A 15,624-nucleotide genomic window follows, 5' to 3' on the forward strand; every position below is an offset into this window, starting at 1 on the left:
GGCCAACTTACACTAAAGGATATTTTCTTTGTCTCTCTCCATGGGAAGCGTAGTACAGGTGTGCGGGCACTGTTGTGAACTTCAAAAATGACGACTCCTTTGGAGCACACTCCCAGAAGGATACCTGTTTGGGATTTCTTCTCAGGCAACACATGATGAAGATGAACACCATACTCCGTGAGCCTCTGACACAACTGTACAGGTCAATGCAAGGAAATTTTTAAGGATATGAAGTTAAGGCCATTACAAGATTTTTATACCTCTATATAAATAATACACTTCTGTATAAATATTTTAATATATGCACATATATACATACGGATTTTAGAAAAAAATATTCCTCTCTGCCCGGTGATTCCACTTAACAATTTAGAGATGTTACGACACGTGTCAGCTGCTCTAGAGGATTATGAGTGTTGTTAGTATCTCTTCACCTGCCAAACACTACTGCAAATGAACCCAGCATTTACTAAAATCAAACAAAAGCATGAATCAAGAATGTCTGTAAGTCAAACTTGCACAAAGTAATTGTTGTCAACAACCTATAACTAGACAGATGCACTTGTTACTGACATATTTGTTAAAGCATAGAGTTAGATTAACACTGCATTCTGTGATCACATTAAGGCATCGTAGCTGACAAAAAACGGAGTTTCAACCACTTTGCACTCCCAGTCATTCGTTGCTGCTGTCTCTTCAGTAGTGGCATAAGGGACTGATGTAATGAATCAAATGAGGGAATCTAACTGTTCTCCTCACCCACCCCCAGTCAGGTTAGGTTTAGCTAGGATCAAGTTTCCTACTCTTGTTCTCAGAGGTTAAGTTAAAAGAACATTTCTGCCAAATGAGCAAAACGAACAACAGCCTTAGAAGGGACAGAGTCAGCTGAGTGCCTCTTCCATCACCTTCTCAAAGAGACTGTGGAACTACAGTGTGATTGTGGAATTACAGTGTAATGGTTATCCAGTGTCTCAGCAGCAAACCATTACCCCTAGAACTCATCTGCAGCCTCTGTATCGAGTTGCTCATAAGCAACAGCAGCAAACACCATACCTACTTTTCTTAAAGTCAACCAAATATACCTGTGATTATGTTTTTCCTATCATCTTACATGTACCTGTACAAGGAAGTCTGCTTCGTAATGCTTCTGGTTTGCTTCATACCAAGCACCGTAAACTGTATTGGTTGTAACAAAACTTTTCATAATTTAAATATTTACTTTTTTTCCCCTCAACAGAAAGAACAAGGGATGTAGGGAATGCAGGGTGTGCTGCCTCATAATTATAGCTTCCTTTAGAGTAAATACAAGGATCAATAGTTGCTTTTATCTAGTTTGAGTTAAAGCAGGAAGACTACTGATTGGGGAAAAAAGTGAAAGGGCTTCCTTCCCTTCTATTATAATTTCTTTTCACCTGTAATGACAGGTCTTTTGAAAAGATCCTTTCAGCTTTCTTTCTTTCTGTGTTATTCAGAACCTGAGCTGTTTTCCTGTGCATTTGGTTTAAGTTCATGCACCCATATGTCCACATGGAATTTCCTAAGTTAGACATTAAGGACTCAAACTGCTACCCACTTACCTTCAAAAATTCTAATTCTGTCTCCTTTTCAGAGGCACCCACATAAGTGCTATGCAATTTTGGCAGCTCTTCCTTGATGTAAGGCAGATCTAGTTTCTCCATCACTCTAGCCGGGACATAGTGTTCTAGTCTGAAATATGACATGCCATGCACCTACAACATGAAACATTTTTGGGATGACATCTCCATATACTACTCTATGGACAGCAATGAAGTACAAACATTAATTTTGCAAAGAACTATACATCACAACTGAGTAAGAGGAGGGATTCAGAATCTCAACCCTGACCCAGAACTTAATTTCAGATATGGTTTTCTCCTATTCAAACCTGACTCCACTTCCACTGAAGAGACGGGGTTCAACACCCAGATCTTGAACTGGATTCTGCAAAAGCCCTTTATCAGACTAAAAGAAAACTTGCCCACAGCAAAAGTTGCCAACAGCATAGCAGCTGAGCCTCCCATCCAGGGCAGAGCTGTGAAGCACGTGTAGCAGCTCAGAGTCCATTCTTTAATTCAGCAGCAAGAACATAGTGAAAGGTGAAACTGATGGTGTACCTCGGCCTGGTAATCTCCATACTCAGCCTGGAGAGCTAGGGATGCTAACAATAAGGCTGTCTCATCATCACAGTGCATCCTGCCTTCCAGGATGTCCTTCCGCAACTGTAGATAATACTGATGACAGGTCAGCGTGTGCCTAGAACGGGAAAAGAAAATAAAAACAAAACCCACAAAAATCCCACAGCATCTTTGGCACTCTTCCTGTTACAGCAAATTTCCAGTATTTGATTAATATCCAATCCCATAAATTTACGGATTAGGGGTTTAAATTTTTTTTCGTATACTCACTGTATAAGGCTGACATCATCCACAAAAAACTTAATGCGAAAAAACAGAGTGAAGTTGACAGGGGGCTTGTTCTTTTTTTTTGGTTCTTCTTTCCATCCTTCTGGAGCTACTTTACTTAGCTTTATGTCAGGATCAACGAAGAAAAATTCACTGTCTGCCATGAATGTTAAAGGGAAGCACATGGGTAGAAATATTAAAATCAAACCCAGCTGGAGGATTAAGACCAGATTTACAATTCTGAAATTTGGGTTTGAACAGTAAGGTTTTCTGTTGACTAACAATGGCTTTTAAGTACAATAGCTATTAAAGGCATCACTGAATAAGGGCAGAAGAAATAATTTTATAGTTATCCTAAAGACACCAGTGGGGAAAAGTTACCTTCTGTGATAGCTACAAAACAGGAACTAGGGTTTCTTTAAAATTTCAAAATTCTTATCCCATAGGAAATCCAAAACCTGTTCATTCCTTCCCTCCCTTACTATACTTCCATCCCACTTACATTTCTGCAAATGTTTTTGAGGTTTTCTAAACTGCCAAGAGCACTGGTAGCCTGCCATGGATAGAGTAAACTCTTGGAGTAAGGGCTTCTGTCTCGGGCAGCACTTTATTCTATTCTGAGCACTACAATTCTGCAACATCCTGTGAGACGTGCTGACAGGAAACTTGGGTCTGAACATCTTGGTTCCGCTACAACGTCTTTCTATGGATTGGGGGTGGGGGGAAGTCCAACTTCGGGTCAGTTCTAATAACAGAAAACTAATAGCTCAGAAGCAAATTATTTTTTTCTTAAGACAACTCCTCCTATACAAGGGGCTCTCCTGTGCATCCCAACAGGTTTAACTCCACAAGAGGCTGCAATGTTGCCTAGGGCATACTAACAGAACCCATGTCCTCTGAAGGCAACCATTCATGTCCTCTGAGGGGTAACTAGGCACAGTGAAGGCAACAAACAGCAGGGAAGAAAACTCGGCCACGAAAAGGAAAAGGCTGCTCGAGATGAGCTGCCATTACTTAAACAAATGTAGAATTTTATTGTGCAAAGTTGTTCTTCATTGAGGAATGTATTTTGACCCAATACAAGGGAACATAACTTGAAGTATGTGCTTCATAGATGCCAGGCAGTCTCTGCTTATCTTCTCTCAACATCATGTAACTAATTTTTATTTTGTACCTGTCAGTTACATCAAAGCATTATTCTTACCTCTTAAAGTAGCCAGTCCAAACAAGTGATGCTCCACCAAGCCAATATGGGCAACAACCATATCAAAGACATCTTTACATATTGTTTTGGTATCACAGGTTAGCTCCAGCTTCTGCCCACTCAGAAGCATCACATTTACTTTACGCCGGGTGTCATCATTCCTCCCTTTCTTAGTCTACATGTTGTGAAATAAAATATACCGACATTCACACTTGTGACAAAAGCGCATTTGTTGCTTTAACGTACTTCACCTGCCACTGATTGCTGAATAGCCCTTTTCTTACTCACCAAGATAGACTTTGGCAGATCCAAGGAGATGAATGGCTCAATTGTCATTTTCACAAACTCAGGGCCAAAGAAATTCTGCAAATTACAAGAGTATGAATGAACACTGTGTTGCTGGGACAGCAGAGTGAGGCACAGTTAACTCCTGTACTGCAAATACCAAAGAGGAACCAAAGGCCAAAACTCAAAAAATTGTACCAAGTTCCCCCCATGAGCAGGCAAGTCTAAAGAATCTGATTTTGCCAGCATGTGTGCCAGATACCATTGACGAGCTATCATTACCTGCATATTTACCTTCCTTTGCTGGGCAAAAAGCCAAGACTATAATATTATTTGTCTTCCTTTAAAATACAGGGTATGGGTTGCATACTAGGACCATCTGAGCTTATCTCAGTGAGCAACTGCCTGACATTACTAAGGTTTTCTGCATTGGTGGCAATTTCACCATGACAAATATCTGCTTGTGACACACAAATCTTGTCTCCTAAAGACTGAAATGTTTCAGCCTAATTCTATCTGCTGGGTTCAAGCAGAGATCCTGGCCAATTTCTGTCTGCCTATAGACAAATAAATGTCCTACTAATTCACCCTGTAAAGTATAGGAGGTTACCCATCCAAACTGTTAAAGGAAGTACTTTGCACAATACCCACTTCAATACCACCTTAAAAAAGTGGGCCATGATTCACTTTTTGAGGGGAAACCTTCACTGGCTACTGCCTACTGCGTACTATATTTAAAACATCTGCATGTAAACCTCTTAAGGGCTGAGGAGGAACCAACATGGTTAGTTAAAGCTTACATGAACTAACTAGTCAGAGTGCTATGGACTGGGGTCAGATACAGCAACTATTACCCTGGATTAGGACAGCAAATTCACCTGAGTCTTGTTCCAAGCTTTCCCATCCTTGAAAAAATAATAAATAAATCCAAGTGACTGAAAGCAGCAGCAGAGGGCATCAAGCTATCATCTCTTTTAAACATCAGCCACTCTACATCCCTGTCTCCTCCTTTCTCTGTAATCTTGTATTTCATCTATGTACCAAGAGAGCCGGGAAAGGAACAGAGAGCTTGCACAGAGATTCAGGGTGAACCCAAGGGTCAAATGAATACACTCCACCTTTTTTTACTTTCTACCAGCTTGTTCATTTATTGATGAAACCTTTGATGCTGGTTAGACACATCCATATTCCACTAAGCAAAATAAATGCAATTTGAAGTGGTTGAAACAATGCCATCTGTACTCAAGGCTTGCTGTCTGTTTTAGGATATCTTGATACTGCTTTAGGCTACATAGCCACTAATGCCACAAAACCTCAGAATTTTACCCTGTAAAGTTTCCTATCAGGGCAACATCAAACACCTATTTAATCAGTTGACTGTTTATTACAGGACCCAGTTTCCGAATCTCTCATGTTACGAGTTTCAGTCAAGACACTGCTCTGCATCAACAAAAATAATAGTTGAACCAAGATTAGAGCATTACCCTCAGTTTTCTTTGTGTCATGGCTGTTTCCAGGGCTATTTCTCTCAGTGGATCTCTGGTGATGTCAAGCATTGAGGACCTAATTGCATCTCCTGGGTAGAGGTTAGGTCGGGACTGCCTGAGAGCCATTCTAGCTTGCAGCTGCATCATTTCTTCTTCCTGACGCTTTAGCATCACTTCTTGACTTACTAGATTGCCTTCAAATGGTGCTTCATGTTGCCTACAGTACAGTCAGAGGGGATGAAAAACTTTAGTAGCTGTGCCTAAGATGTTCTGCTGTTTTAAGCATTTACTTAAGTGGAAACCCAGAATACAAAAGCTAGTTATCAAATACTACATTAAACACAACATTTACTCAGCAGCCAGGACGTTAGCACTCTAGACCAATCCATCAATACAGAAAATGAGCAAAAACGTTGAGTTTCTACAGCTGCCTGTCTTTTATTCGTATGAAAATAGAGGGTCAGCTGCAGTCTAAAAAGACAGTACAAACCCAGTGAATCAGTACAAACCCAGTTGTTCCAGAACACACAGGAGGAAGAGAAATATGAATGCTTTGGAAATGTCTTAATTTCTCTGTCCAAGCAGGGACTGTGAAAAAGGCATGCTCAAAACCATGTAGTTAAAAAAAAACCAAAAAACCACCTAAAATAACAGTGTACTTTATATAAGTAAATATTGTGCCAATCACTTTCTCTAGCAATTCTTTCTGAACTCTTTGCACAGCACTGTTATTTATTTCATGAACAGTAGTATGGCTTGAAATATTTATATAATTATTTATATATTTATCAATATCCTAAATTATTCTTTCATACTCTAATGTTTTCACCATCGTATTTTGCAGAAAAAAATCCTCTCTTTTTAATTCCTAAGAATGATTGATACACAGCCACCACAAAAAATTAAGAGGCTAAATTATTAACCTGAAGTAAAAAGAGAAAAAACAAACAAAAAACCCCATCAGTATTTCTGAAAAACACAGCAATCTATCCTCCAGTTTTTTTCTCACCACATACGGATCCCAAATGTCCTACTAATTTTATTCTCTGTAGAAGGAATGCCTTATTTTGGGTGAACAAAAGTAATTTTTATTTGAAAATCAGGAGGTTAGGAAATGCAAAGAAAGGATAAACCCAAGAAAAAGAAAACCAACTTCCACTTCCCTCCTTCTGTTCTATGCTTACAGAAAACAACCTTTAAACTCCAAACTAAATATAAACCAATCAAGGCTTATGTAGAAATCCTAAAACAAGAAAAAACCCCAATGTACCCCATCTGTTAACTTATCTATATAGAGGCAATTTTTAGAACACAAATGGACAGAGAAAATTAACAACATCCACCAAAAAATACTTTTAGCAATTCTAAGCGAAGTGTTAGTTTAGACGGTATGTCAGAGTAATGAAAAACATGAAAGAGCAAAGCAAGCGTTTCGAAGCCTGCATATCCTTAAAGCTGCACTGAAGTTTAGCAATACAGATAAACATAGAGCAAGTTCTGCACTGCCGCTGACATACAGCCCCTTCACAGTGCAAGATAATCCCCAGACTTTTAAAAACATACCTGCTTTTTAAAATAACCTAACGATGTTTGGTGAATGACAAATCAGCCAATAATCTAAGACAAAATGCACCTGTCCAGACAGTACAGTTGTCTCTGCTAATTGAAGGACATGATTTCAAATTTTTTCTTTCATCTTTTTGCAACAAAGTGTCTAATGAATGCTAATAGTGTGAACAATGCACCACATTCTCTTAATTTTTTTAATACTGAAGTTTCATTGGTTAGCATACAAAACCAGCATTAAAATAAGAAGAGTCATTATGACAAGAGCCCAGGCAATAAAACATCACTAATGCCCTACAAACTGAGAAAGTCAATGCTGAAGTTCCTCCAATGGAATTTCAGGGTGGATATAGATAGTTACAGTAAAATGTATTCATGTAAGCCCATTATCCTTTCCCTTGGGCAGGCCTTTCACAGCATTGCTTCCCTTCTCCCTCTTCTATTCCTTTCTGCAACATGACTTAGTAATTGCATCTAAAAGGACAAAGTAATGAGAAAAAGCCTCAGACCTGCAAAGACTTGTTCATGTTCTTCGATTTTCACCAAGAGGAATTTTATTAAGATCAACATATGTGGGAATATTCATAATGAACTAAGCTAAATAGACCCACGAGCGCCCTTCAGATCAAGGTCTAAGGATGGGCTTTGACATAAACCAAAAGCAAACACTTTCTGAACATAAATATCTATGAATTATCAAAGATTATATGAAAAAGACGGACATGGTGTTATCTATATGGCTGTATCTGAAAATACTTGCTAATGTGAAAACTCCTCTGCAGAAAAACGTTGTCTTTTAAATAACATACAGCTCTGTGCAATAGAAACAATAAGCTACTCTGTATTATCGTTATGTTGGTTTATCATCATTGTTGACATGTCTTAGTTTCTCTGAAAATTGGAGTGGTGCCTGGGGAGCAAGCTCAAAAACCTATTGGTTTAAAATTTTTCCTAACTCAGTACCTAAGCACCATCACCAACTAGAAAGTAGAATGCTTCAGTATCCTAAATAAAAGTAGCTCTGGCTTGGTCAGACTGTCAATTTTCTACCCAGGGTATCAGCATGATTCACTCTTTAGGTTCCAAGACTAGGAGTGCATCGCTCATTCTGCAGAACCAGAGCTACTGTTGACAGATACAGGCAGAGCTCTTCCATGAAGTTCAGAACATGCAAATATTATTACTCCAACAAGAACAAAAATTCCAAATTACATTCCTAACACAGTATCATAGAAGTGTGTTTCCTATGGTACTTCATCAGCCCTTGGTATTTTCATCAATGTCTGTCTGCAAACCAGAATCTCAGTGCTACTTACTAACCTGAAGACTGTAGGTGAGCAATAACCTGGAAGGCTGACTCCTACAAAAGTATAGAGGGAAGCAAATTATCTCCTCACCTAATGTACTTACCAAGAAATTAGCAGGTATTGGGTCAGAGAAGGAAGCTGGAAGAAGGGAAGCAGGTAGACATTCTCTAATGATTAGTGCAGTAGAAAGGTCAAGAATAGATTGAGAAAGATGGATGCCTTTTGGTAAGGTAGGAAGGATACGGAAATGAAATCTAGTAGAAGGAAAACACAAGAGAAGGAAGAGATCCATGTCAGTTGCTGCTCCTAGAGAGAAAAAGGAAGAAATAGTAAAGGAAGAAAAAAACCAAAAGGGACAAAAATAAGGAATACAAAAACCAAGGAGGAAAAGACACAAGTATCCATTGCCATGAGGAAAGTATTGCAAGAAGTTTAAGGACAACAGTCACAGAGAAGGGTTTGAGTGTACACCGAGTGTACTACTGAAAAACCTACAGCTTCTGATAGTTTAAGAGCAGGCCAGCCCTCCCAAACAGCACAAATTGCACAGGCTGATAACTCTGAACGGCTTCATTGTTTTGGATTGTTTTTTTTGTATTGGCAACAGACTCCCTCAAATCGAAATCCCTCTTTTTCATTTACAACTCAGTTTTACAAGGATAATGCCATGAACAATTAAGCAGCCTGACTCTAAGGACATGCAACAGGAGCAGTAAATTTAACATGTACTGAAGTACAGACGGTATCTCTGAATACAGAGAAAAGCACTGAAACATGCTCCCAAGTGTTGATGGAATTCAAGTAATGAAGTAAGTTGCATATACTTCCCCAAACTCTGAAATAAAATAACCAGCCAAAAAAAAAAAAAGTAAACTCTGAGAACCTGCTCCTTGGAACTTGTCATCAACAGTTGTACTTTGAGAGCTTATGAAGGAAAAGCCATGGTCTTCTGCAACACAGGATGTTTTAAAGCAGCAACATGCAGTATTCTGAATAAAAATATTAAGTTACTTTCTTAGAAACCTCCCTGATTAACCAGCTATCTGTGATGGTATTCCTTCTACATTTGTTAGCACTGGAAGGTTTTAACAGCTGTTGGAGAAAGAGCATGCACTGTTTTCTGTTTAGCTCACATAATTCACAGAGGTATTATCTAAGTATTATTTTAGGACTAAATTCTGCTCAGGCTGCTTTCCTGTTTCTCAATAGGTCAAAAAAAGCTAATCCTTTGAATCAGTAAAGAACTATATATGGTATCCCACCATACCATTTTTGTGCAAGTGCAGAGTGGTATCATTTAGCAAAGGCACAGAGAGGAGGCCAAGCAGGAATAGGGGATTAAAAAAAAAAATACTAAGCCTTGAAGTAAGACTCTGTAGTTACATACATGTAAAGTTAATTCCATTGCTAAGCAGAACAGGTAAGTCTATGCTGCATTTACAAAATTATATTTTCCTTCTATATTTCACACATATACAAGTTATGTCCATTAAAGGTATCAGTCTTAACAAGAGAAATATAAAGTAAAATGAACCATGAAAAAGTATGTGCTGTTTTATCACGGCATTTTCACTTGTATAAGAGGTCTGATTCATCTACAGCAACGTGACTTATTTACATACCACATACTACTTTCTGTTTTTGAAACATTTTGTAAATAGAAACAAAAGTTCTCTATCAGCATCCACAAATTACTGCTGTTTTATTTTGAAGCATAGTTACAGTGTTGAATTGGCAACTTTCCTGGGTTTGAGTCAAAGAAGAATGAAAGCTGGCTTAGTGGTATTCACCAAAATAAAAAGGCAAAACGAGAAAGCTATACACCCATTCTATACACACAGTAGTAATAGTCTACTTTTCTGACAGACAGCATAAAATGCAAAGCAGAAATTTACAGCTCTTTAAATGGGTTAAATAGAACATAAACATGTAAAGCAAGTACTTGAAAATTTGCCCTAAAAGCTCACATACTAGCCCAAATCCTCTCATATCAAGACAGGCTGGATTTCTCAGACTGCTTGGACATCGTAGTTTAATATGCTGTTACGTGAATAGATACCATATTCCTGCCAACAAAGCAGTGTTGACACAGCTAAGCAATGCCTAAATACTTCTCCCCTGCAAGAAACAGCAATACATAAGTTTCTAAATGTCTTCGCATTTTTCAGGCAAAGTGTAAGTAGTAAGAAAACGTATGATGTTGCTCAACAGACCCCCAAAAGCTGTAAGATTTCTAAGTAATTGCTCTCTTCATCTGCACTCAGATACAGCTTGTCTGAGACCCTGCCTTACTCGGATCCATTTAAGGCACACAATACAGTGCAAGAAACAGATATTCATTTATTTTCATTTTCATGTTCAAAGCATGGCTCTAAACCCTACTCACTGCACATCACTTTATGTTAAATGAATATGGAGGAGCCATCTGACAGCCTTGCTGCATCATCTGAAACAGTTACAATCTTCAGACCCCTTCAAGTGTCTTTAATAGTATAGAGCAGAATCCCATCTAACTCATGCCAAAAACATACACGTATCCTAAAATATTGAGGATAGCAGCAATCTTTCTCCTGATCTACCCCAAACAACGCCAAGAGCTGTTGAGAGAAGGCTTTGCTATTACAATGTCGTGAGGGAAGAGGGGAAAATGCATGAGTGTCTTCGTTTGTTTCTTTCTCCCTTACTACAAAAATTATTTCAATCATTTTTAGAAAATATTCCAAGGTGCTTCTGCATCTGGCAGAAATGGAGAAAAAAATTTTCAATCCAAAAAATCAGTGCAAATAATAATTCTCAAACAAACAGAATGGAAGTAATTGCAAAACCTAACAGGTATGGCAAGATACACTTCTGTTGTACAGAGATGTTGTATTAAGGTGACATACAAAGCAGAACCTACTTTTTAAAGCAATATCAATGAACATCACTTGGAAAAATAAAAGCCAAACAGATGCAATTTTCAAATACACAACACAGCAAAATAAATTTGAAACAGCATAAATTGTTATGGAATTGGCCTCCCTAATCAGTGCTGAGGTATTAAAATTTAATCCAAACACAACATAAACTAAGTCTGCCAGAATAACCAACCAAATGTATGGCTTTGGCTTTTTTTAAAAAAATATGCATGTTATAATTTCCTGATTAGATTTTAAAAAACGCAAATTAATCTGAAATAATAATAATACTTTCCAAAAATTTTAGAAAAGTATAATGAAAATAAAAATTATTAAATATTTTAAAGCAGAACATAGCCTCTGATCTTCTGACAGATACAGCAAATTCACAGAGCACAACTCAGTCTCCATTAAATAAGGGAACTGAATTTGGACTCCTAACTGCTGTATCTACTTCTGCACCACAGTGCATCATGAGGTTACTTAAGACTGCAAGAGGTAATTCTGAAACGCTATTTTCTTTCAAGTGTGCCATTTTTAAACTTTAAACAGAAGCTGGGACGGGATTGAAAAATTTGCTTGCAGATTTAGCATACTTTCTTTGATAAAGACAAAGCACTCCAAGACGCACTGTTTTCACAGGGTTTACCTGGCCCTCTGAGCTTGACTTGATGTGGAGATATCATCAGCACCTGGTAAAGCACCACTGGCATCATCTCTCTTGAGACCTTCATTTCTTCTCACTAGCAAACCAAAAGACAAATTAATTCCTGACTGGGCAAAGCACACAGAGTAAGCCTGTCTAAAAAACAGGACTTATCAGTCATGTGAGATTACTTAGAAGGAATCAGATTCATGTGTTCTTCACAATGGCATTACAGTATTAGCCAAACTAGTATTATGAGGTTGATTTTCTAAGTGATCTTATAGCCTCCCCCAACGAAACTACTCAAGTCGTCTAGAGAGGAATACTAAGAAAAGCCTGAAAGAAGCCATAATTAACCCCACTTGGCCCCCCACCCCCCCAATTGCATAAACACTTTTCCAAGGTGGCACATTTCTTTGTCAGCCATGAGTTGAGACACATACATGGCAGAAAAATCATACAAACCCAATCCAGAACAGAAACAAACCAGCTAAGTAATTATGCATCCAGGTTACAAGAACGGGGTTAAGAAATCAGTATATATATGTATTGCCGAACTAGTGTGCTTCATTTTTGTCCCTGGAATCTGGCTCCTCCTTATAATTGATAAAATTTTATTTTTCTTTTTGGCAACATAACAACTTGCTATTCTATTTGTAATAGTCGTCTTCTTTGCTGGTATGTCTTCCTGTAGCAGCACCCGAGATCCTACACTTAGAGCTTGATTTTGGAAACTACTTCACTTCCATCTCTTCCTATACTCTCAATAAACAGAGCTAGCAGTAGAGCTCTTGCAGAACACATTACAGCCACATTGATTTAGAAAGGTTTTTTTGGTTTTTGGTTTGTTTTTTTTTTTTTTTTTTTTTTTTTTTTTTTTTTTTTTTTTTTTTTTTAACAGTCATTTCACTGAGTCCAGCAATACTACTATTAGTAGCCAGAAGGCAGCTCTCTTTTGCCTTAGGAGTTGTTAAGCTCTGAAGATTAGGAGACTTTGGACTGGAACCCATAGACAGCCCATTCTAAATGGCAAGAAAATGAAGGGAAATGTGTTACAGGAGCCTTGCTACTTGTTGCTGCTCCTTAGCCTCAGTAAGTAGGAGGGCAGACAAGGACAAGGAAGCTTGAAAGCGCAGCAAGTCCAGGGAGGCTGGGTTGGAATTCTGAGTACAGAATACACACAGTGCAGCTATATTCTAGCTTGCTAACTACTGTTTTCTTGACTTCATTCTAGCACTACTTTCAAAATAATGCTCCAAGCATTTCCTTCCACGCTGTGCTTCTCCTGCACATAAAGAAAGCCCTCCTGCCACGCGTCAGTGAACAACCCTTCATACCATCTCCTGCTTTTCCAAGCCATTGCTTTCACAGAAGTTACTTAAACTTATCATATGAACAGCCTGTGCTATATACTACTATTGCGCTACACTGAAATCGTTCGCCTATAAATTATCAACCATTTAACCCCCACAGTAAAACCCACTGACACAAAGGTAATTAAACCATGTATGTCCCATATCAAGCTTTTGCAATTTATTGTTGTTGTACACTGACTTAATCATTTTTGTGCCTCTGAAGACAGCGCATTATTTAAAACAAGCATTCCAGTAAAAAGTAAACTATTTCCAGCTTTTCCTATCAGTTTCCTTCCAAAGTGCTAAATGTCAAACTCATTTCTGAACATACTGCCAATTATACTGAACTGTACACAATGTCATAATTACATGAAATCATCATACAGCTACATATTAGTGGTAATTATCAAGCCTCCTACTAAACATTTAACTTTGTACTTTTGGGTTCTATTTTTTTTATCTTGAACTTTTTTCTTCAGGGTTTTTTTGTTTGTTTGTTTGGGTTTTTGCTTCTTTTGTAGGTTTTTGGGGGAGATATGTGCAGGTTTCATTTTTTTTTCTTTTTAAAAACCAGTCTTACCTTGTCTGAAATCTGGTTCTGAAGAAATAACAGATGGACTTTCACTCGAAGTACTATAAACGTCACTGTGGTAAGATTTGTACCTTCTCAAAGGCTCTGAAAGTTTAAATCAGAGTATCAGAAGAGTAAGAGAGCAAGAGCTCTAATGCAAAAATCAAAGACAAATTAACATTTGACATTTTAAAAGAATCTTCTTGAAACATTTAAAAATGCCTGTCTGTGGCTATGGAGTCCGAAAGCAACCCCGCCATGGATGCTGTGCAGCCCCAGTCTCATTCCGTCCCTGCAGCCTGAGGGTTTCATGGTCTGTCTGGCCTCACTTGGCTATCCTAATGGAGCCACCTCCTCGGAACTTCTCTCTTACCATCACTTCCAAGCTGAAAATAATATTTAAATAACCAACAAAATCCAAGACAAAACCCAATCCCTTCTGCAAACAAAAGTTAGGAAAATAGTTTGTTGCACCTCTTCCGTGTAGAAAGCAACAACCAGGACTCAGTCCCTGGTTCCTTCACGATGAAATAGGGAAAATATCCCCAGAGATAAAGCAGGAACTGGAAAATTGTAAATCATTCAGCTCTTCTTTGAAGTCAACAAAACATGATTAACAATCAGTTAAGCCCCTATAAGGATATTTAATTAACCAGAACAGCTAAATGCATGTGATGGGATATCAATACAGGAGTCTTGGTCCCTACTCTTGGCGGATTCCTTAAATAACATACTGGAGCAAGGGACTCCATGGAAGGGATGTGTACTTGACATTCACAACAAACTCCAAAACTCTCCTATGCGCAAGCCACAACCAACCACATAATGTGCATAAAAGCAGGAAACAAAAAAGTCCCCACATTTTGGGACTATCAACGGTTCACTGTGTAAGAGAGAGAAAAATGTGGCCGTCTTTACCTCCAAAGGCTGTCTCTGCATTGCACTCAATACGCAGTCAGTAACACTACTCATTCAGACTTACTATGGAAGAAGGGAAGAACTCAACACAGGAAAACGACACAATAAGATAAAAGATCAAGACCAAACACTAGTTCATGTTAATTTTGGACTGTTTCCAAAACCTTCCTCCTTAAAAGCCAGCATTCTGCAATTTCTACCAGCTCACTTGGGCTGCACAGCTCCCCACTGTCCCATCAAATACAAGATTCCTTAACAAAACTGGGAAAAGTAAGCGATGTCACCAATCAGCCCATGAAACCAACTGCTTCCTCCAGCCCATCGCAGCTGCACTGCTTAGCAGCATACAACCCACTTAATTCTAAGGACATTTCACATTACTCTTAGAATCAAGTAATAGTGCTTCCACATTTGCTAACCTACCAACAGCAAAGTGAGGAGAATTCACTGCGGGAGAGTTTGGGGGGATGGGGTTGCTTTGGTCTTTAACAATGGCTACTTTCAGTGTTCCGGATTTTACGACAAAGAAATCTACCACCAATCTAACAATTACTTTCCTAAAGTGGGAAACAAAACCCAAATTCAGTGGGTAGCTTCTGAAGATGTATTTTTAAAACGCTCCCAGCCCTTTAAGTGAGGTATTAATCCAAACATGATACTGGAGCTACGGTACCGAAATGTTTAACTGAAAACAGATCTCTTCTTTCCCAGTAGTTTTAATAGCTGTAGGTTTTTCTAGTCAGCTAAACTGACTTTGAAGCAAAAAGATGGAAAAAGAACAACAAATATGAAATTTCAAACAGATTTATTTTTTCTGCCTAGTCAGCAGCCTGGGTTTCCAGAATTGCACACAAATTGTGGCTCCCTCCTGGTTCTTCCGAGACATAAAGTTTTGCAAAAAATAAATGTAAACTGGTAAATTAGAAACATGCAGTTAAAACAAGAGACAAGTGTTTGTTTGTAGT

At 38.4% G+C, this 15,624-nt stretch overlaps 1 protein-coding gene across 1 annotated transcript in view; it reads right to left on the minus strand.

Annotated features, from left to right (window-relative positions):
* Positions 1–15,216, minus strand: part of PTPN13 (protein tyrosine phosphatase, non-receptor type 13 (APO-1/CD95 (Fas)-associated phosphatase)) — a gene marked incomplete at both ends in the record, with an annotated part of 40,260 nt that extends 25,044 nt beyond the window's left edge. The window contains 10 exons of the mRNA XM_010146226.1: positions 12–194; positions 1,578–1,730; positions 2,136–2,274; positions 2,427–2,580; positions 3,628–3,802; positions 3,916–3,990; positions 5,397–5,616; positions 11,819–11,912; positions 13,751–13,846; positions 15,083–15,216. Of these exons, the coding sequence (XP_010144528.1) occupies positions 12–194; positions 1,578–1,730; positions 2,136–2,274; positions 2,427–2,580; positions 3,628–3,802; positions 3,916–3,990; positions 5,397–5,616; positions 11,819–11,912; positions 13,751–13,846; positions 15,083–15,216 (1,423 nt within the window). The remainder of the gene's footprint in view (positions 1–11; positions 195–1,577; positions 1,731–2,135; positions 2,275–2,426; positions 2,581–3,627; positions 3,803–3,915; positions 3,991–5,396; positions 5,617–11,818; positions 11,913–13,750; positions 13,847–15,082) is intronic.
* Between the last annotated feature and the right edge of the window lie 408 nt (positions 15,217–15,624).

This window comes from Buceros rhinoceros, unplaced genomic scaffold (assembly GCF_000710305.1).
Source record: "Buceros rhinoceros silvestris isolate BGI_N320 unplaced genomic scaffold, ASM71030v1 scaffold17782, whole genome shotgun sequence".
Taxonomy (NCBI): Eukaryota; Metazoa; Chordata; class Aves; order Bucerotiformes; family Bucerotidae; genus Buceros; species Buceros rhinoceros.